The sequence below is a fragment of the Rhea pennata genome, chromosome 6, assembly GCF_028389875.1.
Source record: "Rhea pennata isolate bPtePen1 chromosome 6, bPtePen1.pri, whole genome shotgun sequence".
NCBI classification, from domain to species: Eukaryota; Metazoa; Chordata; class Aves; order Rheiformes; family Rheidae; genus Rhea; species Rhea pennata.
In genome coordinates, this window is record NC_084668.1 from 1,446,569 (window position 1) to 1,473,826 (window position 27,258).

The 27,258-nt window shown below is 49.1% G+C and overlaps 1 protein-coding gene across 1 annotated transcript in view; it reads right to left on the reverse strand.

Annotated features, from left to right (window-relative positions):
- Nucleotides 1-957: 957 nt before the first annotated feature.
- Nucleotides 958-27,258, reverse strand: part of KCNJ3 (potassium inwardly rectifying channel subfamily J member 3) — a 41,256-nt gene continuing 14,955 nt past the window's right edge. Inside the window, exon 3 of the mRNA XM_062578189.1 lies at nucleotides 958-3,480. Coding sequence (XP_062434173.1) covers nucleotides 2,891-3,480 — 590 coding nt within the window. The 3' untranslated portion in view covers nucleotides 958-2,890. The remainder of the gene's footprint in view (nucleotides 3,481-27,258) is intronic.

Sequence of the window (27,258 nt, forward strand, 5' to 3'; positions counted from 1 at the left end):
CAGGCGGCCGCCGCGATGCCAGGCCACGCTGCACAGATGCTCGTCTTTGGAAGGATAATTTGAGTGCATTTTTACAGCAATCAGGGAGCTGTTGGAAGTGCTGCAGATGCATGAACAAAAGCGGGATTGCATGCGCGCTAGCTAGCACCTACAAGCACGCACGCACGGCGGAGGGATGCGCCCGTCCTTCCCTCGCTGACGCAGCCGTAAATCCCGCGCGTGACGGGTTTCACGGGTCTCGCACACCAAGGAAGGCTGGATGTGGCGGACGTAGTAACACGGGAAGTATCTGTAGGTGGCTCAGTTTATGCACTGATTCCGGACTGGGCTCCTGCCACAGGAGGGGCCTGCCCGAGCGAGCTGGGCCCCCTGCGCTGGGCACGGCGAGCGCCAGCCGCAGCCGCCCCCTTCGGCTACCTAAATGCCACGCTGGCGTCTCCAGCTTGCAGAGAGGAGATGTCTTCTGGCCAGCCCGGCGTTTGCAAAAGCCCAACCATCAGCCAGGGGGAGCAGAGCCGTCCCCCTGCGCTGCCCAGTGTGCCGGCGGGCGCTGCGGCTGCCGGAGCCCCCGAGCGCTGTTGCCACCGAGGCCCAATGCGCCGGTAACGCCAGTTCCAGACACTAACTCCGCTTGCGTTTGTCCATGGGCCCCGGCAAGGCCAGGCGACGACGGCGGGAGGACGAGCGCCCAGGGCACAGCAGCGCACCGCTGGCGCGCTAACCAGGAAGGCAAAGCACGGGCGCGCCGGAGCAGCCCGCACGCCGCGGCCCCTTTGAAGGAAACGGTTAAAAGCCACCTATCACTACCACGCGCATTTTATCGAATTAATTTAAAATTTTTTTTTTAGCAAGGAATCGTACCCTGCTGCCGGTGGCAGCTGGGACCCGGCCGGCGTGCTACGCGGGCGCGCGAGGACGCAAAACTGCGCTGGAGACGGGACAAACCCACGGCAACGCTTAAACCCAACAACTTTTTAAAGTTTAATATAGCTTTAGATAAAACTGAGCTTGCAGTATTAATGAATACAAGAGAGTTTGTTATTCTGTATAATTCAAATAGACTTGTACATTTATACAGTTATAGACTGCATGCCAGAAAATGCATTTAGTTACTCTAATTTGGGTATGTACAATTTACACTATAATTCAAGCATAACTTCAGCAGCAGAGAACACAGACCGGCTGTGCAATCAGATGACTACTTTTTTTTCTCAGCTTAAGCGTCGGGGCTGCGTGAAAATGTTAATTAGAGGCAACAAGAAGCGGCAACATGAATCAAAATGAAATATTAATGAGAAATAACTTCCAGGGATGAGTTACTAAAAAAGGTACCATCCACGTTTGCACCGTCGCTCCGGTTACGAAAGACGTGTTTTGACCTTGCTGTACCGAGCAGACTGCAACCCGCGCGCCAGCGAGGCCGGGCGAGCAGGACGGCCAACCCGTGACGTCGTCGCAGCTGCGCAGTTTCCGTGGAATTAATTCAAGGCAAGCGAGAGTACTGCCCCCGCCGCCGGGTCTCGCCCGTTTTCCGGGTCGCTCTGTGCGGGCTGCGGCGCGCCTGCGGTCCCGGCACGCCGGAGGTGCCGCCTCCGCCGTCGCCTCCGCCGGGCTCGCGCAGCCCCGGCCGCTCTCGGCGCTCTGCCCCGCCGCTCGAGGCGGCAATTTGCACGTCGTGGGGGGGAAAAAAAAGGTATTTTACAAGTAAACCTCAGCACGTGTTAGCAAACGGGGGAAAAAACTTCAGATTTTTTTTTTTTTTTTAATCTTCCACCATTAGAAATTTGCTCCTCACGCACCCAGAGCACAGTACCAGCACGCAGGGAATCACACAGACGCCTCCCCTCGACAGCAACGTGCAAAGGACTTAAGTTTAGCCGAAGGTGTAAAAAGCATGCAGTGCCACTCAAATTACTACGGCCCGTGGAAAAACGCCGGAGGCGAGCACCACTCCCGCCGCCCCCGGGGCAGCGCCGCGGTCCTCGCGCCTCGTCCCACGCAGCCCTTCCCCGCGAGAAGGAAGTAGTGTCCCCAGGATTCTTCCGGTGCGCTGCTGCGAGCGAGCGCGTGTCGTTGCTTTAAAATGTTTTTTTCTTTAACTTATATGTTAACAGTTGTGAACAGAATTCAGTTTTAAGTAAGTTTTACTAATTATAGCTAAAGCGTACATTTTATTCATCTGTTTATTTTCTTTTTCCTCTAGCCTTAATAATCCGTTTTTAAGCAGTGCCTTATGAAATACATTTTAATTTTTTCCAGTAACCTAGAGGCAGGAAAAGATATAAACCCAAGAAAATATTAAAGCAAAAGAGAAGCTAGCAGTTAATTTAAGGCTAGCAGATCTGGTGTTAGTAATTAACTAATACGCACAACCCTTCTTTTAAGGAAAAAACATGCACCGTAACTACTTTGTTGAACAAAACATCACAAACTACAGCAGAAAAAAAATAAATATTTTTCAAATCAAGTTATAACTTACCTGAAAGTTACCCACTCGCATGTTTTACCTACTACTTTTACTCTTAAGAAATACAGGGGCAAGGAACACCCCTTTACATATTGTTCAGAATATACAGTATAAATACAGTCGGAATCATGCCATAAAACTATATGCAAAAATTGCACACTATTATTGCATGCGTGTGGTGCTACTACATGCCAGTTAACATCAGCGCTGCGATTACCCCGAGCAGGACGTTGCGTCTTCAGTCACAGCAGCAGACTTGCACACACGGACGGTCACCGTTAGCTGGGGGCCGCTCCCCCCGGTCGCGCGCAGTGCCGGGAACACGTAATTCAGCGAATGCACTCTTCCGGCGGGCCTGCCTCCCCGCCCCGCCGCCTCTGGCGGCAGCTCCAGCTTTCCCTCGCGCCCGGACGCCTAGGGAAGTTATGTAAACCGGTCAGAATTCATTTTTCTGAGTTTGGGCGGGAGGTGGCCTTCCATCCTGCCGCCGCCGCCCCCGGAGAGCTTCTGGAGCTTGGGCGGCAGGTCAGCCACCGACTGGCTCATGGGATCCGAGAGCATCTTGGTGGTCTTAGAAACCAGTTTCTCCTCCGAATTCCCAGGAACTGAGCTTATTCGCTGGAGCTTCATGGGCAGGTCACCCATGCTGTAGGCCTTCTCAGAGGTCGTTGAACTCATCCGTAAGAGTTTTTTGGGGAAGTCTTCCCGCCCAGTTATTTTCTGCAGTTTTGAAGGCAGTTTTGTGCCCACTTCGTCCAGCCCGTCCAGGCACTCCACGGAATTATTCCTCTCTTTGCTGTTGCTCACAGCGGGGGCTATCAAGGGCGAGGACATCAGGAGCATTTCTTCTTGCTCTTTCACGCTGTAAGGCGGCGTCGGGACTTCAAACGTCGCGTGGAACTGGGAATAATCAACTTTGAAGAATCCTTCTTCCAAGGAAATAACCGGGAAGAACCGATGACCCCAGAGCACCTCATCCTCCGTGTACGATGTTCTGGCCTGGCACGTCATCCCTGCGGTAGACACGAAAGGAAAACTGTCACCAGCGAGGGAGACATTTTGGATGCACAGGGGGGTTTTTCGAACATTTCCAGGAAATGTATTTTATCTTTTTAAATGTATAAAAGAAAAGACATTGACGTGTCTATCATTTACATACGGCAGCTATTAAATTGTCATCTGCAATGTGAAAGGAGCCAAAAATAGAGCAAGGAGCACAACTGCGTGAATAATTCATGTCTGTTATTACGGACAGTTTTGAAGGTGCTGCTGACAAAGGGAAGATACAGGGTTACGCTGATAATCCTGGCACTAAATTAGTAAGAGCTGCTAACTATAAATAATGCAAAGTTGGATTTGTCAAATCTTAAAGTATTACCAAATTATTCCACATACACATGAACATATATATATATATATATAAAAATATGTATTTTATGTATTATATGCACAAACTGGACTCATGTTAATGCATTTCAATACGTCAGAGAGAAGGAAGGATGTACTATGAAATACACTTATCTCTCTTCAGGTGCTTCTGCAGCGATCTGTTCACCGACCCACAATTTCTAGGCTGATTTCTAAGTTTCAAAAAATTAGCACTGAGTTCATTCTACCCGGAAAAATCCATCTGCATTTCAGTTGCCTTTAAGTCAGGGGCAAAATAAAAAAGCTTTTGAAAGCACAAAAGAACGAGCCACTGGGCGGGGACGAATATCCTATCCCTATTTACTGGAAAACTGCAGCGGCTGAGGGGAGGATCCTGCAGCTCCGTACGAACGGATCGTTCCGGGCTCGTGCCCAGGCTCCAGCTCACAGGCCAGGGTGTTAGCGTCAGGCGAATCTCTTTTCCTCTTGTTACGAAAGATTTTGCATTTTATTTTCCAAAGAAGTTATCCACCGGCAGGATACGGAAAGATCCTTCACTGCCCTCATCGTGCTAAGGGGCCTGTTAAGATGTCACCAAGGTGTCCACGAGTAACGTGCGCCCGCGGGGCAGGCACGCGCCCGCGGGAAAACCCAACCAGGCGCCCACCGAAACCCTCCCCGTTACTTCAAAACCTCCGGCTGCAAAGCCACTGTTTGCTGTACTCCAGGGAAGGCCTTTCCTACAGTAAAAATATCCCGACTTTGTTTTGTGCTCCTGCAGGACTCCAAGGACATTCACCGCCTTGGGAAAAGGCAGGCGCGTGATTTCTGCAGCGGCATCGGGGCGCTGCAAGAACGAGGCGGGGGCCAGCTGCTCTCGCTCGCCTTCGGCTGGGGACCAGCGCGGAGTCCCGCTGCCAGCACCTGCGCGCTCACCTGCTGCGGATTTTAAATGAAAACAAATGTCTGAACAGTGTGGTAAGCCAGAACACAGTCGCTCAAAATCGGAGCTCCAAGCCGGCTCCGTGGTTCGCTGAAAAGACGCACAGCGACGGACGCCCGCAAGCCGTTCCTCTCAGCCTGCACTGCAGGCCCGTTAACACGGCTCACCGTACCGGGCACACCTGGGCACCGCAGCCCACTGCGGGCGTTTCTGAGGGGTTACAGCGTGTGGTTAAACGCCAAGAGTTCCCATCTCTCTTGCTGGAACGGTTATTTTTCATATTAACACTTTTCCATCAGAATTTCAGAGTGCAATTTTTATTAAAGTGATGATAAATCAGCTTGAAGCATAAAAAAACGGTACATTTGCAGCCAGCGTTTCTCAGAGAAGGGGCCTGGGCAGTGCGCCGGAGCACCCAGGTGCGCGGGGTGCAACAGGGGAGCGTGGTTACTGGCCGATCCTGATAACCCTGAAGCCTACTAATTCCCTGCCAGCCTGGGGCCCCGGGGCGCTGCCCCGCCAGTGCCAGCTCCTCCCGCAGCATTTCAGCCGCAGACTTACGCTCCCCCAAAACCCGCAGCTCCCACGCCACGGCACCGGGACCGCCGCCGGCTCCGGGCGACGCGCGCGGGGAGGAGGCGGCGACACGCAGCAAACCTGCAGCGTGCTTTCTGCAGAAGGCAGGGCTCAGCCCCACTCACTGCTGAAACCTGTACGCTGCTCGAAGGAAAGGAGGTCAGGGATTAAACAAATCAACCACGCGTGCAGATAGCCACGCACGCAGAAAGCGAGGGGGAGAGCAGGGTCCGGCAAGTAAGAAAGCACACATTTATGCAAGTCAGGCATCAGTCTGAGGCTAAACATCTTAATTTCTCATCGCACTGAATAGCAAACCCAGGCTTCTGCTTTGCTACTCGATTTAGACGCTGTTTATGCTCCGGTACTATAAATACCTCCCTGGTTTATTCCGACTGCACTGTTCTCCCAGGAGCTATATCTTGACACTTAAAAAATAGTAGTGACAGCCAATTTTTTTGTTGTTTTTATCAGCTGGTCCTGTTCTTAGGGCAATTTTTAATCACTCATACATGCGCAGTTTTCTGACATCCTGCAGACAGCTAGCCTTGATGCTTACCAGGCCGGCAGCGAGCTATGATTAGCACATATTATCGCAGTGCATAAAGCCGGCGTGCTGAGCAAAGTGCCAGGGCACGTCCTGATGCTGCTCCCACGTCAAGGCAGGCAGGAGCGGTTACCGTCCTGGGAGCTCACTCGCCCGGCTTTGCATGAAGCACTTAAGGAAAGGGGGGAAAAAAGGGAAAAAAAAGGGAAAAAAGAGGGCTGCAGCATTTGGAATGGCTGTTCTGTGTTCAGCACACAGAATTTGGCAGTGCTATTTCCCATATTTTTCCAAAAAAAATGGGTCAGATTCTCAGCTGCCCCCCCAAGAACTGTTTAATGCACATTTAATGCAGTGACTGTGATTTATGCTGAGGATCTGCCCTGGTATTTTTCACACTGCCCCCCCCTCCCAGAAAAGCACATTATTTTGGAAGGCTCTGCCTTGCTCCCTCCTTTCGAGTGAGTCAGGGTGGCTTCCAGCCCCCGTCGCTCTCGCTTGCAGCAGATTTCTCTGCAGAGCCATCTGCCACCCCCCAGCCTTGGCAGCACCTCCCCGCTCCGGGAGCGTTTCGGAGGGAGCGCAGGACCCCCATGCGCGCCCTCGGTCCCCGGCCAGGACGAGGGGGGGACCCTGGCTGCTGCCGGCATCGATCCTGCCTCCCTGCAGCGCCAGCGAGCACCCAGCGCCGGGGCCCGGCTGCCGCTCTGCAAATCTACGTTCCATGAATTAGCTTAAAATAAAAACATCAGGACATTTCGACGATGATGCAAGGAATGCGAATCAAACCCCAGCCCCTTCCCTGGACTGCACCAGTGCTTCGGCCGCACTGGACTCCTCTCAACGCCCCCCAGGCCACAAGTTTCTGAAGCCCTGTAATAGAGCACTTCTTAAATTTTCAGGTTTTTGGCAGGCCTAAAATAATACGAAGGAAATGGTTGGCTCTTCCAGAAGGCGTCGTTCAGGTGCCTACCTAAAACACGTGGTGTTACATGCTATTGCTCCCGGCAGCTCCCACGGCAAATAAACACAGCTGCAGGAAGACAAGTAGAAAAACAGGCAGAATATCTTTCTCGCAAATATACAGTCGTTCATTAGGCTTCATTTCCTGGCAGCAATTTCAGAATTTTACAAAAATTATATATCTATATGGAGGCAGAAATGCCTATGATGTTTCAAAATAACCACAATCTTTAGAAAGGGCACAGCAGAATTTTCTTGGTTTTGTGCAGTAATTCGCTGCTGCTGCAGTTAGCTCCTGGAATATGTATGAGCGACGCGAGCTAACGTAAAATCGATTCCAATTTTTGGAGATAACGAATGTTCTCTCCACGTCTCCTTCCGTCCTCGGAGGCTTGGTGTACGTCCTCCACCACGGACTTTGCACAAACTTTAAACGAATCTGCTCTGCTTTCTTTGATCAGCCCCGAACCGCAGCACCTTCCTGCGGCTGCTCTTCTGCACCGCTCAGCAGCATCTCGACCGCGGTGCGCCCCGAGCCCCCCGCTCTCCGCGGCGGCGTTTTTCCCGATTCAGAGGTTTGCCAACGCCTTTTCCCTGCGCGGGAAGGGACCCCCGGAGAACCCGGCCCCCCCCGCACCAGCAGCGGCGCCCCGGCCCCGCGGCGCTGGCCCCGCTGGCTGCTCTGCGCAGGCAGGCAGGCGGCCGGCAGCCCCGAGCACGGAGCACGCCCTCAGGAAAAGCGCACCTTCGCGGCGCGGACGCACGTAGAAACACGCACGCCGGAGCGCCGAGGCGGCCTGCGCTCGAGCGCGCGTCGTCTTCCGCCGCAGCCGAGCCAGATCGGCAGCCATCAAATGAAAAAATAAAAAAGACGACGACTTTACAAGGTCTCGTATACACAGTCCTTCGTGCAGTTCCGGATGAAAAAAAAGCCGGTGTCATTTACAACTTTTCTCTATGAACTACAAACTCTACGAAAGCACTCAATAAAAATGTCACCGTTCAAAGCTTCCAGCTTTATGTAGTAACATCACACGTAATATATTCAAAATTGTAATAACGTGGGTGCTAGTGTGGAGACAACTCTAATAGTCGAATCAAAATAACTTACATTTTTGAAAAAGGACTTCTGCACCCGCTACGCCCCGACTCCCTGCAGCCTGCAGGTGTTCACACGTCTTCCTACCTTCTCTTGGTGCCTGAAGTAATGCAAAGCTTGCTGTTGCCTCTCATGGCAGGCCAAAGCAAAAGCAAAATTTTGCAAAGCAAAATAAGTAAATAAATAAGCAAGGACACCCAGTGTTAATGCCCAAGAGCCAGGCAACACCACAGCAGGTCACAGCCCCTGCTCCGGCGTGCAGCTCCGTTCGGGGACGCCACGAGCCGCAAGGGCGGGACTGGCGCGCGTGGAGAGCAGTCCACGCTGCGCAGTATTCCCCGGAAGAGCTCAAGCAAAAGCTTAACGGCAGCTCGGGCGAGGAAAGAGCAGTCTGCTAGCAAGGAAGCTGGTGGGCCGCTCTCCCCGCAGGCCATACGCCCCCGTTAGCAAGCCCGGACGCTGGGGCTGAGCTGCTCTCCATCTTTTCCTGGCACAAACCCCAGCTGCTGGCCCCGGCTGCAAGCATCTCCAGCTTCACAGGGACATAATAAACCCAGTTAAATCTGTGCAAACACAAAATCACGTTGGTAATTTTAGTCCCTTTCTAAGACACAGCCAGCTACACCTTGAAAATTGTGGCTTCCAGCAAGAACCGCCTGCTGAAATGGCCAAGCGCTCCCCAAAGCGTCTCTCTTCTCCACTCCATCTGCAAAAAATTATTAGCCACGCATTTTTCTTTCTGTTACGCGCTTCTTCTCCGCTCACTGAGCCATGAAAAATCATTTTGTGCATTTTCAGAGTGTCGCCGAGTGGTGCAACGTCCCCGAGAGCCGCTGAGGAGACAGGAGCTCCCTGGAGAACGCAAACGTTTGCACGCGCGGCGCGAGCCGGGGAGGTAACTGGAGGAAAATCCACGGCCGTTCCCACGGGGCTTTCCGACGCAGGCCCACGCCGGCGCCCGGCGGGCTTCCACCTCGTGGCCCGACGGCCGTCATCGCCAGCGAAGAAACACACGTCTGCATCTTCTACCTGGTCTGGGGGCGTGCAGCTCCTGGTGCTCCTCTCACGTCGTTTTAATAACACTTCCACTGCCAAAAACCGTACGCCCGCTGTTTCCACGTACGTAGTCTGGCCTCAGCAGGTCTCAGTTTGATCTCCTCGATCTCCCCGGGAGGCGAGGAGCAGCGGGCGCAGGCCACGGGGTCCGTGCGGGGCGCCGGGGCGCGCAGCCCGCCGGCCCCGAGCCGCGGGAGGGGAACGCCGGCGGCCCCTCGCCGCGGCTGCTCCCTCCGCTGTCCCACCGCGCGCCCGAGGCGCGACCGCGACCGCCGAGCAGCCTGCTGCGCTACCTGAGAGTCGCTAATTATTTTGTTTGTGTTTACTGATGTTCTCAGATTGATCTGCTCAGCGCTAATGAGGCATTTCCTCTCAATTAGGAACCTCTTTCAGAGCAGAGCCCTAGCTCCCGCGAGCTTTGCGGATGAACTAATCGCAGCAGCCGCGCCGAGCGGCGCCGCTCCGCTGGAAGGCGCCCGCGGGCGCGTTGGTGCACCGAGCTGCCCGGCCTCAGCCCGCACAGCCGCGCCGGTGACCGCAGGAGCCGCCGGCCCTCCCTCGCGGGCCGCAGCCGCAGCCCCCACTGAACATTTTTTGACCCGCACACTGGTGCAGATTTGCACGGGTAACGCGCACGAACGCCCTCGGCGCCGGCAGGCGGTACGCCCTCGCGTGCAGCTGCCCGGGGAATGGGTGCGGGGTGTGTTGTAAACTCTCAGGTCTGCCAGGAATAAATTCCGTTTCATGCGAGCTACTCAGTATAAAGCATTATATAAATTTCCTACAGCTTTAAAAAACTGCCGTGGTTTGACTGCGGAGCAGTACTGGGAGAAACAGCCACAAGCAGAGAATCCTTGCACTAAGATGCCTGCTTGAAAAGAAATATTAAATATAAATCGATGCTATTTCATCATGCAACATTAAGTCAGCAATGTTCCACTGTGGGAAATTTCATCCCCATTACTGCATACAGGGTGAATTTAAAGCATCTGCGGTATAATGAGAAAGACGAAACAAGCTACAATGAAACATTTTGAATATGCTTAGCACTACAATTTGTGTCCTGTTAGATGATTTCATCTAATGTATGTGAAGTGTCATGCTAAAAAATAAAAAAGGAAAAAAGAATAAATAATTAATAGAATACTGAAGAGTAGTTTGGAAGATATCTATATTTAGCGAGAAAGTCTCTAAGGTCTCTTCTCTATCTCATATTTCTATTCTGGCTCATCACATGTTATCAGCTGAGAAACTCTCTTGAACCCCATTTACATTAGCTGATGACGCAACCAGTTAATAACTAAATGCAGGTTCTCCCTGGCCATCATAAGGTATTGGGGCCTTTCCTGGTTGCTCTTACATCTGAGGTTTCGTAAAGGTAAGTGTAACAACTTCACAACTATCAATAACAGAGTGCCAAAGATGACAGATTCACAGAAGGTTGAGGTTGGCAGGGACCTCTGAAGATCAGCTAGTCCAACCCCCTGCTCCAGCAGGGACCATGCTGCCCAGGCCCATGTCCAGATGGGCCTTGAATATCTCCAGAGAAAGAGACTCCACAAACTCTCTGCACAACCTGTTCCAGGGCTGTGTCACCCTCACAGTAAAGAAGTTTTTCCTCAAATTCAGATGCATTTTCCTGTGTTTCAGTTTGTGCCTGTTGCCTCTGGTCCTGTTGCTGGGCACCACTGAAATGAGTCCAGCCCCATCCCTTTGACACCCTCCCTTAAGATACTTAATCACGTCGGTAAGATCCCCCCTCACCTTATCTTCTCCAGGCTGAACAGGCCCAGCTGTCACAGCCCTTCCTCACAGCAGAGATGCTCCAGTCCCTTAGTCATCTTAGTGGACCTTAGCTGTGCTTGCTCCAGTAGCTCCATGTCTCTCTTGTCCTGCGGAGCCCAGAACTGGACACAGTACTCAAGATGAGGCCTCACCAGGGCTGAGCAGAGGGGCAGGATCACCTCCCTTAACCTGCTGGCAACACGCTTCCCAGTGCACCCCAGGAGACCATTGGCCTTCCTGGCCACAAGGGCACATTGCTGGCTCATGGTCAACCTGTCACCCACCAGCACTCCCAGGTCCTTCTCTGCAGAGCTGCCCTCCAGCAGGTCAGCCCCCAGCTTGTCCCGGTGCCTAGGGTTATTTCTCCCTAGGTGCAGGACTCTGCACTTGCCCTTGTTGAACCTCAGGAGGTTCCTCTCTGCCCAGCTCTCCAGCCTGTCCAGGTCTCTCTGAATGGCAGCACAGCCCTCAGGTGTATCAGCCGCTCCTCCCAGCTTGGTAACATCAGCAAACTTGCTGAGGAGGCACTCTGTCCTTTCATCCAGGTCATGGATGAACAAGTTGAAATATGCTTTTTAAGCATTTAAGCATGTACGATCTGCAAGTATATGCCCTTTCCTTTACACAAAAACACTACTAAATACCAGGTTGGACTACTCTAGGAGGACAACATGCTCGCAAGCACATCCGGATGTTAAGAAACATTCATCTGGTCTGCAAAGCATACAGCTAATCCCAGTCCTTCCCATGGCGAATCTGCCTCTGGTGAGGCTGTTTCACTGCAGATATCGACATTGGTAAGAGCTGAAATTGCCATTTTTATAGGAAATACGGAAATACACAGGAGCAAATTCTGCATTGCTTGCAAGCCAGCAAAGTGGAGACAAGAAACTAAAAAAAAAAAAAAAAAAAAAAAAAAAACTAACTATTGCATTGGAGAGAGGGGCTGAGAAGCAAAAACTCTTGGATCTACTTAGTTTGGTCACGGCATAAAGTAGGTTTCCATGAAAATATATGAAATTATTTAACAACTGAAACAACACAGAAAATTTTAGAATTTATTTTGGAACTGATGAGAAAGGAAATGAAGCCTGTTAGCCCGCGCAGGGGTACGTAGGCTCCACAGAGAGGTACCGGCAGGACCCAGCTGGCAACCTCAGAACGTGCCCTCGCTGGACTTTCTATTGCGTTGCTCTTCTAGCTTCACGTGCGACGTTCCCTCCAGAAACTCATAAAAAATACGGGGAAGCAACATCTGTGCCTTAATTTCAGTTTGACTCCCTGCCAGTTACATAAAAATGTCAAGAAAGCAACACTGGTCAGGCATCCTCAGCGTATTTTTTCATGAAGGAGCTGAGCTAAATATACATGGTCCTAAAGGGAGGAAGAATTCCAAAGAGCAACTAGCCGCTGAAATTGGGTTGATCAAGAATAACTGACACGCAACACATCACGTAAGTTATTGAAAAAGGACAACGCACAGCAGTAATATACGCTGTACGATAGAGATGTACGCTGCCAGCTGCAGTTATACCTTAAAAGCTCATTTTAAGTATTTTACATGGGAGAAATAGGGGCAGATATACAAATGAGGAATGCCGGGACACAGAATGAACTCGCCAAACACCACGAAGTTAAAACCACCGATGTTCCTCCATACCTGTTTCTTAGAAATGCCACATCTCTGTATTTTTAAACTTTTAAAATACAAAAAATATGGGTCTTCCTCAGTTTTCAGTTGTTCTGTACACCCCTAAACTCACAGATGTTGAGCTCCACACTCAGGATTTTCTGTCCTGCACACGACCAGCAATGATATTGTAGGCATGGGTGAACTGAAGTTATCAACAAATACGTGAATTCTCATGGAATATTTCTGCTGCAAATTTCAAGATGTAGCCAACTGGTCTCAGAAAGCATTACTGGCTCAGATGCCAAGCAAAGGCTGTTTCTATGTTCCTACTTTGCTTTGTTTCTGACAAAACATACTGCCTTAATAAAGTGTTTTTACTAAGCAACAGAGGATTTTAAGCTTTTCTTGGGGGAAAAAAAAAAAGTCCTGTCTGAAAAGACCAGAGGCAAAGGAAAAGGTTGTATTTTCACAGGTGGGTAGAGAAAATGCAGCCTACCATAACAGGAATATGCACTTCCAAATGACAACATCAATAGCAGCACTTTTGAAACGTAATTTCCTATTAAGAGCAATAGTAATAATATAATTTGAACAATAAATCTTAATGCGAGAGCAAGCCACTTCATTAAATATGGCAATCTATTCACTCTTCAGCCATCAAAATCGGACTTATTTACCCTAAGGAAAATACTTGTAGGTTTTTCAGCTGAGTTTCAGTTACATGTTATCCCCCCCGCCTTCTTTTTGAATATTTTTCTACTTCTCTGCACTTTATGCCATTTCCTCCCTCGACCAGCCCCGCAGCTCCCGCAGGGGCGGGGAGGATCGGGGCGCGGCGCTCTCGTCTAGAGGCGACCCGAGCCCGGGGCTGAAGCCCGCGCGGTATCGGTGCCCCCCGCACCACCTGCTCTTACCTTCGCGCTCTCCTATATTCGGAGGTCACAATTTTGACTTTGAAGTTGTTCCAACCTCTAGTTACTCTGGCCCCCAAAGCAGCTAGAAACCCATATCCACCAACCATCAAACCACCACGGAAGGGAGCGAGAAAGTATCGTATTCCTGCTCGAGAAGCCACTTCACAACGCAAACCTGCGAAACGGCTAAGGGCAAGCGGCAGAAGAAAGATTTAAAGACTTTAATGAGATTTGAGGAAAAATTGAATTGAAATCTAACAAGATTTCCTTTGCACCTTGGCAATCCTGCAAGATGCTGGTCTGCACGTGCAGCTGGTGACGCGGGAGAAAGCCGAGCGTTCCCAGCTCCTGCAGAAACACCCCAGGACTCTGCCTATTTGTGATTAAGGACCTGGCTGTTCTGCCACATAAACCAGTCTGCGTTGTGTTAAAGTCCTCGAAGAGGACGCCTCATTTTTACCTCACCCATTTCTCCATCCCTGCGTCATCTCTCCTTGGATGAGCCCAACTGAAAAAGGTGGAGACTGCGGACCAGACGCGGGTGCCGGCCCCGGGCACACGCAGCAACGGGATCCCTCGGCGCCTTAACACCGTCCCTGCCCCGAAACAGCCCGTAAAACGCTCTCGAGGTGCGCAGAGGACGCAGACGTCGCGTCCCACAACCGTAAGGAAGCCCTTCGTGGTAGGCGTCCTCGCCACGTCCCCACCGCTCTCCTCCGTGAGAGCCACCAGCTCGGCCACTCCCAGGCCGCGCCTGCAGCAGCCCATGGCACGGGCTGGAAGGAGCTTTGGCAGGACACTGTGCAATGCAACTCCCTGATTTTGCCAAAAGCAAGAATAGTCTTATCAGGTGGAGCTCCACTCCAAACCTCTGAGGCTAGAAAAGGGCGAGATTATTAATGAAAGTTGTCTTCCTGAGCAACCGATGAGTAACTACAAAAAACCAAAAAACAAAAAGCAAACCCCAATAAATAAAATAGCCATGCAGTCATGCTACGATCGTGTCCTGGAGAGGTGGGCTGGCAATACCAAAACGAAACAGCTCCTGCTCTCTTCCCTGAGCGCTCAGAATACAACAGCTACCCAATAACTGCTAATACTGTGCTGGCATCAGAAATACCGATTTATGCACGTGACAAGGACAACACTCCTGTAACGCATTTTAACTGGATAAAAACAAAAACTCGGGCACCCTGCTCGCTCGCGGCGAGCTGAACGGGGGCGCCTGCCCGCAGCCCGGGGCGCCCGCACGGCCCGAGGGCTGCACCGCTCGCGGACCGCCGCGTGCTCCTCCTCCTCCTCCTCCTCCTCCTCCTCCTCCTCAGAGGAACATGAATAAACGGGGCATCGAGCAGAGGCAGCAGCGCCGGGCTGCCCTCCCGGCACAGCGCGGCACGGCGCGGCGCGGCGTGGCGGCTCTCCATCGTTGGCCTTTGCCCCTGCTGCACCGTTTTTCAACCACACTTGCAGTCACGACGGCTGTACGTGAGCACCTATTCCCCTGCTAACCCGAGCGTCTCCGAAATTCAGAGCACCACCTCTTAGCCAAAAATAGCTGCTGCAGAGAGCGCCTGTACTTTGGAAACCCATTAACGTTAATGACTTAAGGAGGTGATTACTTTTGCAAACCTTTGCCTTTGGAACAGGTGAGGAGGCTTCTTACATCACTTGCGTAGCTCGAGCCCAAGTCACCAATGTTTTTGGAAGGCGGCAGAACTCGTGGTTCCTCAGAAAAGAGCCTACCCCAGAGATCCCCCGCACGGCAGAGCGGGTGCTGACCTGGGCGAGCTCCGTGTTTCACCCCCTTCCATCGGGACGTTGCTCCGTCTTTCACTTGACTTGATTTCCTCAAGGCTTTTCACTCACTTGTGAGGATCAGCGCGAGGATAAAGCAACACCACAACACCTGCCAACCCTACCAGATGCAAGGTTTGCTCTCAAAATGCTCTTTGCCTTGACGGCTTGTCCAACTCCAGGTGCACAGGTTAAGCAAACCGCAGGTTTTGGTCGGAGCTTGGGGCCTTTGGGATCTGCAGGGATCTGGATAGCTATGCGAGAGGACAGCATTGATCTGGCCTTATCGTATTTGCATCTGATCCCCTGTGCTTAAATGGAAGTGTAAAAATCTTAGCGTACATGTCACACCTAATGTGTAACGTCCTCTCACCCATACGTGCATGCTCCTAACTGCTGGGGAAAGAATACCTTTCCACAAGGTGCGTATCCCCCCAAAAGTGAAATTTAATGCATATCACCTGTTTTTTTAAACTATGTCAAGTAGTTGACTTTTATGTTAATATAAAAATTTTGCAAGCACACTTGATGCTGGCAGAAAAAAAAGATCAAAAGAATCAATTCCTCTCCCAAACAATAAAACTGTCTATGAAGCCTATTTATCTGGAGATTTATTGATTGCTGCATCTCAGCTGGTTCAGCACGTTATCTGTGTAATACTGTGAAAGACAACGCAGGCTTCAGCTGGAAATCATCTTCTGTTCATTCAGCTACTAGATTTTGTTTTTGCGTTAGCCCTACAAGTTGTGTCAAAAGTCCTTCTGGTGTTGGGGATTTATTTTGTTTGTTTCCTAGAAGTATTCTTTGTGATCTGATTTGGGCCTAAATGATAAAGATTCACAGAAGCTACCACCAGCCAAAGATGCTAAAACTTCTGAAATGAATTTTATACATTTGCTTTAGTGTAGCACTCCCTCATATACAAAGCCCTAATACTGTGCCTGGCTACTGGCCGCTCGAGGGTGTGCAGTCAGACTCTACTACTTCCTCCCCACTTTTATGAGGTACAACTAACCCCAGCTATTCTTCCCATGTTTCACATTTTGGGTCACATTTTGGGACCATGGCCACACTGACAGTATGTCACTGACTTCCCAAATATAAACCCAAGAACAGACCTGGAAGACCATGTAGGACTCCAGTCAATAAGTTGTAGCTGTAAGGATGGATCTGAGCCATGAACACAAGATCCAAATCTAAGTCCAAAATTCTCCAGCAAAGCATGAATTTTGACTTTTGTTAATGAATTTTAGGAGTTACCCAATGTATTTGTGATAATAACTGATACTGGTTGAATGGGAGCAATTAAATCAGACCGTGGTCACTGCTGGGCTTGCAGGGGAAAGGATGGTGTCCGTGGTTCCCCAGGAGCGTGGTTGGGTTTTCCACAGGCCTGTTGCCTCTGTGGCTTCAGCTACCGCTGACGGTCACTGCTCAGCACCCATCAGCAGCTACAGCTGGATACAAGGCGATTTTGCCCGTGAGCGCTGTTTTTACAATAACAGCACGCAGCTAAAATCTATCTTCGTTCAGGAAACGTGCTCCCTCCGCAAATAAAATACGGAGCTGAGCTATATATCTTCATTATCAAGTAGACCGTCATCACACCTTTGGCCACTGTCACATCAGCACTGGTGCTTGGCGGGGATGCTCTGGATGCTAAGAGGTCTCCGGTTCACCTGCTCGTGAATAACACCGGAGCGCTTCGGGGGCCATGGAAAGCTCTCGTCGTACTCGGATAACCCCTCAGGTAACTTCCACACAGTAAGCAGACAGGAAATAATCAAAGCTAGCCATAACTCTTCCAAACGCTTTAGCTAGCTGGAAAAATCAGACCAGGCACCTAAAAGCCCATCAGTTCCTTGATTACTCTATTTATCATGGTTGCGAACGCAGCAGCAGCTACGGTACTACGACCAAAGACTCCATTAAAGCACTTAGTCTACCGCTAGAGCCATGCATCACGGGGCAACGGCCCGGCACTCCGGCTCTCCATCGCTGGAAAATCAATGTTCTGCGGTACAAGCCCTCCTCGGGCAGCCAGCAAAGACAGCTAGCAGCTCCTGCTGCACTTGGCCAAGAGGCGTCATCCAGGGGCGGCCTCCCTCCCGGTACCACGCACGCGCTCCGCGCGGGCACAGAACGCGTCCGTCTGTCTGCGTCCGCCTGTGCCAGCTGAGGCTCCCTGGAGACCTCCTATTAGCATAAATAATTAACCCCCATCAAATTATATTTAGCTTAAATCAACAAAGCTAAACCATAAATCCCATCAAAAGGTACCTGAAGTCTGGACACTGAATGTCAAACAATGTTCAAGATAGGACTAAAAGTAAAAATTGAGGAAGTTACAAGTTAAGTATTTTGTTATAAAGAAAGGTAACCTTTTCAGTAGTTCAACTTTTTGTCATTTCCTCACATATTGTGTCATTAAAACTAGTATTACGATACCTATTAAAAAATAGTTTGTTTGAAGCAGTGATAAGTTTTATCAAATGTGCTGAAAAATATCTCCTGTGAAAACAATTTTAAGAGATATGTTGAATAAAGACTTTTCCTGACATTCACTAACAACAAAATTATTTGACAGCAATTTTTCTTTTTTTTTAATTTGAAACTTTCTGCGAATTCTAAGGCTAATTCCTCAATTACAGGACTGAATTTTGTTCCAACATCTTAATTCTGCATATATCTTTTGTGGGTAAAACGGGAAAATCTGAACAGACGCATTGCCATCTTATCACCCAAGCCCTGACCTGTCAGACCCTTAGAGACGGGAGCTGCTCTACTGAAAACGGCCATGTTTACTTCCACGCTTACAGTCTTGGGGCTCAAAATGGCAGCTTTTGACAGTGGAAAAATCTCAGAGCTTCTACATATCTTTCCGTTGAAATACCGTGGGAATGACCCTTCGTGACACAGAACGAAGGAACTCTTCGGCAGGTCACACGTGGAGGAGACTGAGCCAGGAGACCCCGTTCCTCTCCGCGGCACGCGTTCTCCCTCCTTTGCCATTTTCACTTTCTCTGCCCATTAGAAGAAACCTGTCCATCCTCATCAGTGAAAGTGCAACTGTGTGTCACGAATACACAGTCAACAACACACAACCGTCTAAGTTCTTCCTACCAACTCGCTGAGATGTACTTTCCTCTAGGCAAAGACCAAGCCTGAAAAATTCCAGCCTTAGAAGTTAATTGTCTGGAAATACATAAGTAACTGAAAGTAGAGAATTAGAACTAAAGTACGGTTTTGATTGCTGTACAGTCAGTTTTGTTAGTCAGTTAGTATTAAGCTACTGCACAAGCTGGAAATCCTGCACAAGCGGAGCGCAAAGGCGCAGAGAACGGCGGGCAAAACGTCAGACTACGCCGTGTTTTCCTTTCTCTTCAATTTTTCTCCCTCCCCCCCTTTTTTTAAGCCTTTCCCAGCGACACAGCTTGCCACTGGGCAGCGGGGAGCACCAGCACGTCGGGGCTGCGGCGCGGGGACGCGCAGACCTCGGGCACGTCCCGCCAGCGAGCCGGGAACTTCTCCAGGGTCTTCTCAGCCCAGACGTCTTTTTCCTCTCATAAAATCCAGAAAGCCCTACGTAGGTTTTGGATGACTACCTGCCCAACTCGCTCGTAGAGCCTCACAGCGTTTTACCGACGTGACTGGCTGCTTTGCCTTGTTCCTGCCAAATGATTTTATTGTAATATAGTTAGTTAAAAGCAGCATTTAGTGAAAGTTTTGTCACCACACGCTGATGACACAGCTGTCTTCCTTAGCCTAAATCTCACTTCTGCATGGCAAAAATAGCAGCTGACAGGGACAGGACAAGCTCTGAAATGGAAGCTGCAGCTATTTTACTTCACCCAAGGCCTGCTGGAGCTCTGCAAAGCGGCAGCGGCGCTCCGCAGCCGCCCTCCGTTCGGAAGGACACGTCCCTCCCTCGCTCCCACCCTTCCCTGGCGCGCTGGGGCCGTGCACCACCACCACCAGCAGCACCACCACCAGCACCACCAGCACCAGCACCCGCGGCGCAGTCCTCCTCCGCGGGCTGGCCGAGCGCTGCGGGCCCTAGCGCATCCCGCGTTCCCAGCCGCATCCCAGATCCCTCCTCCCAGCGAGCTGCACAGCTAAGCGGTTTGAACTGCCAAACAACGTGGACAAATACAAGTACAAACAGCTATGCTAGAATGCAGCTCTGGGAAAAAAAAAACGAAAAAGATGCATCTAAAAGCTCTGTCGTCAGAGTCCTTGGCTTTGCTGGAAAGGAAGGCGTCGCACTACGAATTACAGCAGAGTGGCGAGAGATAAACGCGCATTCAGGCGCGTTTTCACCCTTGGTAGCTCTGCTGTAGCTGACTTCTGCGCTTGGAGGACAGCTGCAGCCAGCGAACCCGCTCGCAGCGCAAAGCTGGACGCCCGCTTCCCCAGCGGCGACGTTTCAGAAACAAGCGTGCGCGGGTTTGGGACGCCACGGGCGCAGGCGGAGCGAGCCGGGTGCGCCGGGCAGGACGGCCGCCCGGGCGCGAAGCCTGCTGCGAAACGCTTGGGGGGTATCGCTGGGCTGCGGACAAAACGAATACCGGCAACAGCATCAATAACTACTGAAAACAACATCCGAGGGAGGAAGTCTCCACTACCGGTCACTTATTTCAGCTCCTCTGAAATAAGCCTTGCACAAGCTCTTTTTATGGTCTTCCATGTCCACTTGCAGCACTGTTTATTACAGTAGTCAAAATCTTAGCTATTATTTAAAAATATTCATTAAGGCAGAGGAAAGAAGTTGCTACACCAAAATAATAGCAAAGGCTTTGATTAATACAATATGCAAAATACTATCTGCAGAGCACGATTAATATAAAGAAAGCATGTTTTGTGTGTCTCGCTTTTGCAAAAACCAAGATATTAAAAAATACTACACCCAAAATTGTAAGAGGCCCACTTTGCAACCCTTTCAACAGAATTATTTAAGCACTGTAGAATGACTTACATAAATTCTGTAAATTATAAATAAAAGACAGTATGTGTAGAAGAGAGGGATAAGGGAAACGAGCACTTCCTTCACGTGCACTAAGCTTACTCTGATACCAGCAAAGTAGCGGAGCAAATCTTTTTCCCCCGCAAGCACAGATTTGAGTACCTAGCGAAACCAATTCCTATCCTGCAAAATTAGTTTGCAACCTGACACATTTTCCCATTCTTTACTGGTTCAAAACATTAAAGTTTCATTCTTCACCAGCATCCAGGAGGCAGTCCTGTAAAGCGCAGCAAGCCCCCAGCCCCTGCTCAGCCAGACTGAGAAGGGACCCGGACGCCTCTTCGGGAGCACGGTCCCAGCCCAGCTGGTCTCTCTGCAACCGGCCTGAGAAACACTCGCCGAGCACCGGTGAAAACTTGCGCATTTCCATGAACCTCGTTTCTCTATATAGCTTTCATACCTTCCAATGAAAACACGCTCCCTAAATGCAGAAGCGTGATGGAGCGCAGTGAAAAACACCGCTCCACCATGCCCAGCAATGCAAAAATGAAGAACATCATTATTAAATTGTAAAATGAAAAGCCACGTAGGTATTTATGAATGTAGAGAACGTAAAGCTTAGTCACGATTAGGTATCACCAAGTGGTTCTACTTTCAGTCGAGCATGAATTCTCCATTTAGATAAGGCTGTAAAAATATTTTCCACTGAAGGTGAAAGCTTGCATTGCTTACTTTTATTAAATGTGTTCTTCCCTTCAGAATTGAAGAATAAATTAATAACTCCTAACTCCACATATTTTAAGACATGTCCTAGTAGTTACAAAAACACTCTGCTGAACCCAGGAACACAGAGACATCTGTTTATTTAGCTGTTTCCCATTAAAAAATTCCAAATTCTTTTAGTGGAGTTTTAAAGCAACACTGAACAGATCTGAAAATAAGCACTAAACCACCAAAGCAAATATACTCCTCTAAAATATCAAGTCAGTAAAAAGTATAGTAGGGGATTAGATGTGGCAATTCAACGTAAGGCAGAAAATAAAAATGAAATGCTAATAGTCCTGTGGGATGAACTTTTATAACACCTGTGTAAGCTGCACTGGATCACAAAGCAGCAATTTATACAAGACTCAGCTCCTTTCTCTTGCAAAAATAAACAGAGCTTTGGGTCATTTTCTAGAGCAACACAGTAAGAATACAGAAGAGGAGGAGACTGTTTGTTATCTAAAAATCTGGGTTATCCAAACTAGGATTGTGCCCTCTACACTTGCAGGTGATAATGAGTTTTAAAGTCACTTAGGTTCATATATATACATACATACATATATAGGGGGGGGGTGTGTGTACACATACATACATATATATATACACACATATATGTAAGTAAGTGGCATTTTCCAAGGCCAAGCAGTCGACAGCACAGCGCGGGTGAGGGTGATTTGAGCTGTCCTGTTGCCGGGGTGCCCTAATGGATGTGAAATGACAGTTGTTAAGGCCATTAAGCATTTCAGGGCCTCGGCACCACGTTTTCTTCCCGAAGAAGGCGGTCAGCAGTCCGTCAGCAGAACAGCATGAGACACTGGGGCTCCTGCTCGGCAGCAGAGACGCCAGTCAGAGGAGCAACCTCAAGTCCTGAGACAGCTGGATAACCGAAGCCACGCTCTCAGTAAAACACATTTCACCAAAATACATCAAACTATCTGCATCTTTTCACCCTCCCTTTCAGCACATGTTCTTTCTTCTGTTTAAAGACTATCTTGTTTTCTTCTACAGAGGCGGGAGACGTTGTTTTTCTGCTGCGAGGTATGCATTTGTTGCACTCCTTTTGAACTATCTTTCTATTCACTTATTTATTTTGCCTACATCTATCTTCGCCTCTTCTGCTTCTGGCCACTTCTTGGGTTTAAAAAGGGTAAGTTAAGAATTATATAAACCAAATGCTTTTTAAAAGCACGCAACCGGTTTCCAACAAAGGAGAACATCAAAATTCTACCACTTTCTTAATAATTCTCAGTATAATTCAAAACAAGAACAAAAGTTTAGATTGCGTTATATCGACGTGCATCTGCTGAGGGAGCTGGCTGATGTCACTGCGAGGCCACTCTCGCACGTCTTTGCAAGGTAGTGATGACTGGGGAAGGCTCCTAAGCCTGGAAGACAGCAAATATCATCCCTATGGTCAACAAGGACAAGGAGGAGGATCCAGGGAGCTACAAACTGGTCAGCATCACCCCAGTCCTGGGAAGGTGATGGAGCAACAACTAATCCTGGTGCCAATTCCAAACACATGAAAGACAGGAAGGTTACGGGCAGCACTCAGCATGGATTTAGGATGGGGAAACATGATGATTTTGCCTTTCTTTTTTTTTGGCAGATGTAGTAATGTAATACAGGCATATAAACAGCACAATCATCAACATCAAGGAAGAGCCAAGTCTTGCCACGCAGCCCGGAGTCCAACCGCCCTCAGCACAGGCGGAGGGTCTGCTCCAGCAGAGGAAGCCTTCTCCTGCTCAAGGCGCTGCTTTGCTCTACCAGCTCAGGTCACCACGCACAATCTCTTTTTTTGCCCTCAGCTGCCTCAAAGCAGAGCTGCCTGTTTCTTGCAGAACACAAGCTTGAAGTAAGTGTCACCATGCCTCTCTCCCAAAGATTTCACTCTGCCCCATGATTGCTCACTCAATCCTGCTCACTAATGTCAAAAAACAGCTTTCTTCCACTGTTTCCCACTAAAACGTCCACAAGGTGATTGTAATGGTCCTGAAAGACACTACACTGCAATATAGTCCTCCTTGTGTAAATGAGGGCTGACAAAAGAGAGCTCACTCTGACCTCTTTTCCCTCTCCCTTCTAACACTCCGGAGCGGCTGCCACCTCTCGCCCACAGCACCTGCATTAAGCCTGAAGCACCCCAGTGGGGACCCCACTGAGTGTCAGCAGGAGCCAACTTAAGCTCTCTGGTCAAGTCAGTGCTGTATAAAATATATTGTTTTCTATAACTGAATGCACTCCTCCTTTTTCCCTTCACCTCTCCCGAATGCCTTGTGGGGGACGTTCCCTGAAGACAGGGATGCTGCAGGGCCACGGGCAGCGGCGCCCTGGATGACGGGCGCGCAGGGAAGGTCCTCTTCCTGCCCTCCACCTCCAAGGCGGTGCTCGCCGATCTCTCCTAGAGACTTCGGAGAGATTCCCTTCGCTAGCCTGGCCCCTTTGCAAACACGCTGCTTCAAGCACTTCTCTAGGACGTGCGCTTCTCCGAGACAGAGAGGACACGTGTATCTACCACTAGCCACCTAACTGCAGGTGCAGGGCTAGGGGCTGTGGATTTGAATGCCAAAATATCCACCGAGTTTCATTCCCTGAAGCTGAAGATATTTCCCTTTTCCCCCATCAATTTATGGAGAGAAACAGGGATAAACACGCAGTTTTCTACAATAAGGATACTGAAAGGTGGAGAGATAGAGACCATCACCCAAAAACCTCTGCCTCGTATTAGGAACTACACAAAAAGTCAAGTAATCCTGTCTCTATACACTGTACTGACAGCAAAACGACATCTGAAATACACAGGCACAGAAGACTGAACCTTATCCTTACAAAAGTCAAACAGATATAATTAGATAACTATCCATATTTATAATTACCCTGTGATGCCAGCTGCCTCACAGTAACTAGCCACATCCTTCCAGGAGAGTCCATGCAGCTGCTCCGAAAACGGACCTTCACCAGCTGCTTGGAATGATGTCACTTTAAACAGAAAAACTAGGAAACCTTAATTGTGAAGTCTTTTCTTTTTTCAGAAAGCAAATGAACAAACAGAAGACAGAATAATAGAGAAAACTCCAGGTAAGGGTAACTGTTACATGTCAAATTACATGTATGTGATGCAGGACACAAAGCATTAGAATAGGTGTAATAATTAAGTCCAATAAGCATGCTTAATGAATGTTTAAAAATAAGAGTAAATAGTTCAGTTCTGTAACAATATATTCAGCAGCAGACTAGTCTAAAACATTCACTTTATTATGTTTTCTTAATCCTATTGAATTTAATTTTTCTCATCTTTATAATAAATCCACTCTTGTAAATATGAAACCACTATAAATGTTAATAGACCTCCACTCAATCATGCGTCCCAAAACTTGATTTGCATTAATATTTTCAAGTACCACACTGAGTCATTGCTCTGTCACTGCTTTTCAGTAGCAATAAACTGCGCTGACTGCTGGAGGAGATACCAGACATTCCCAAATCAGATAACAGAGTGAAAAGCAAGACAATTACACATCTATTCTAAAGCTCTACTAAACAAACTATACTAAAATAGATTGCTTTTTTGACAGACTCCTATTGGGTTGCAGTCAAAAAAAAGGAATAAGCAGTGGGAAACAATGTAAAACGTCAACACAAATTCCATACGCCAACTTGGCAGGCTAACTGCAAATGCTTTCAAACCAGTCATAAAAGGGTGCACTACTGAAACACAATATCACACGTCCTATTTTGACGAACACTGATTTATTCACTTTGTTGAAAAAGACATTTCATTTTCATTTCTAGATTTAATTTCTTTACTATTACTACTTCATGTAAAGGCAGAAAATGAATACTCTATAATTTGATTGTCACCTAATTGTCTTTTAATTATTCCATTTACGTTAAGTTCATTTTTCCAGCATAGTCTAAATCTGTACTTGCTCTCCAGCGTTTTTCAGATTTTGCAGAAAAAAAAAAGAATGAAAATCCAGGACACAGATGGTGCCAGCTACCCTAGAAATGAGCAAGATGATTTTTAAAAGGGCAAAACGCACAGGGCGAAGAGCTGAGCCACCCGGTGCGCCGGGGAGCATCTAACCGCCTTTTTGCACCGGGAGGCTCTGCGCTGCCGTAAACACAGAGGCCGTCGACACGACGACGGCTCCGAAAACGCACGGGGGACCTGAGCCTTGGGGCAGAGGTAACGGGGCCGAGGGCGGCGCGCTGCAGCCCCCAGCGCAGCCTCCGCGCGGGAGCCGGCTTCTGCTTTCTGATGGGGCAGGCCGCCTTACGGGGCAGGCAGTTTGCCAGGTCTCACGTTCGCAGAGTCCAGAAAAAACGTTCTAGCAACAGCAGACTCTCGAAACGAGGGTTTTCGCCTGACGAGGCACAACCTCTCCCCTGCCCAGCTCGCTGTCCGAGCTGCACCCCGGGCGGCGCAGAGCCGGGGCAATATTGAGGAGGCAACAACAAATCGCTCCTGACTCTACAGCCGTGAATAACGAACTCACGCGAGTTTATTCCTGTTCTTTTCCGGTTATGGAGCGCAAAGAGTAGGGTTTTTCCAGGATCTGCACCCATTATTTCCAACATCAAAACATTCAGCCCTGCAACACGACACGGAGGACACAGATGCTCTTTCTTGCTTTTAGGACTTATTTTCTCGGGGGAAGCAGGTCCCTCCCGTAACCGGCCAGCCCCGCGCACCCCTTCCAGCTGCGGCCGCGGCGGGACCGGGCGACGGGACGGGCACCGAGCGCGGGAACGCGCCGGCGGGCTGCGCTCCGCGCCCCTTCCCGACCGCGGGTCCCCCGGCCCTCTCCAACGGGACCGTCCCCGCAAAACGACGACGACGTTCAAGACGATCCGAACAATTTCGTCCTCGCCGAGGCAGTCACCCAGCAGCGATGACTCAAAAAACTACATATACCGAGTAGCACAGATTTTTCTTACTGAAACAAAGAGGATTGAATAAAAGAAAGTCCATGATTAATAAAAAGCAGACCACCATGAGACAAACCTGGCTGACAATTCTTTACCTTAACCAAATCTAGTATTTTTAATTCTACTTTTTGCTGGCTCCTCAAACAGTCCTTGTCTTTCTCCCCTTCTTCCCTCATCCCAGGGAGCTCTTCCCTCTTTCCTTTCTTAGTCAGTTACGACAACAACACACCGATTTTTGTCTTTTGCCTTCTTTCCACTTAAGGCACAGCCATGAAATATCAGGCAGTACATACACCAGAAACACGTCCTCAAGGGTCCAGCAGACAGCCACCCACATTAGACTGCCCAGGTGCTAACTTACACAGCAGCATACAAGGTCTAAGAATTTTTAACGAAAACAATCTGTAAATGAGTTTAAGCATACCACGAAGGGAGAGACTGGTTTGCTTACTGTGTGCTGGAGAAGTCTGCTGGAACGACTCCCAGAATTAAAAAAAAATTGTAGGCATTGGCCATGACTTCGCTCACTAAACGATCTCTATTTTAAAATACATGTTATGATACATATACAGAATATATCATTGAATCTTTTATGCAAGACATCAATATGTTGGGAGACATGTCTTCATTAACAGTTAAATTCTGCCATAGAGGCTGCATTTAAAAATCTTTTTCCTACTATTGGAAAAAAATAGTTTTCTTTATTCTCTTTTAAATGTCTCCACTTTATGCAGTATCTTAGAAATATTGCTCTTGTAATTCTCACCCATTTGCAGCTGTATTAATAGAACTAGCTATTTATAATGCTACGCTGGGCAGCGGCGCCAAGAGGCATGCAAAACGCGGAGCTCGCGACACCGCACCCGGGGGAGTGCGCTCGAGCAACGCTCTGGCGCTTCGCATTTTTGAGCGCTGTATCTCTTGTTCGGCATTAAAGCCGAGGGGTGGAGACCAAGAGGTCAGAAGCGCAGCCTTGCCGAAACCAAGCTGACCCGGGTTTTACCCGAGCTGCATCTGAATCAGCACCAATGTGACCGACCCATCTCAGCCACGGAAACATAGGGGCAGATTAGCCCCACAAGCTGAATTTGTGCCAGTGCTCAAAGGAGTTGTTTCAAAGAGATCTCTGATGTCTCGAGACTTCGTTTGACGCATTGCCTACCATACCAAAATAGGCCACCTGTCCTACCCCAAACACTGGTCTTTCTCCTTAAATTCTCACTGTGGTGAGAACAGTATTTTTGAGCATGCCTGACTTGAAAAAGCTCAGGATAATCTAAAATAATAAACACCAGACAAAGAATAAGAACAAGCTTACTGGATCCTGCAACCCTCAACAATCCTTACCATTCCTGTTAATCAAAATCTACAATACAGATTGCTGGGTAGGAGACCTCTCTTTAAATGGTTTCAGGAATGTGCCTTCTCAAATTGTTCCATCTCTATGTGCAGT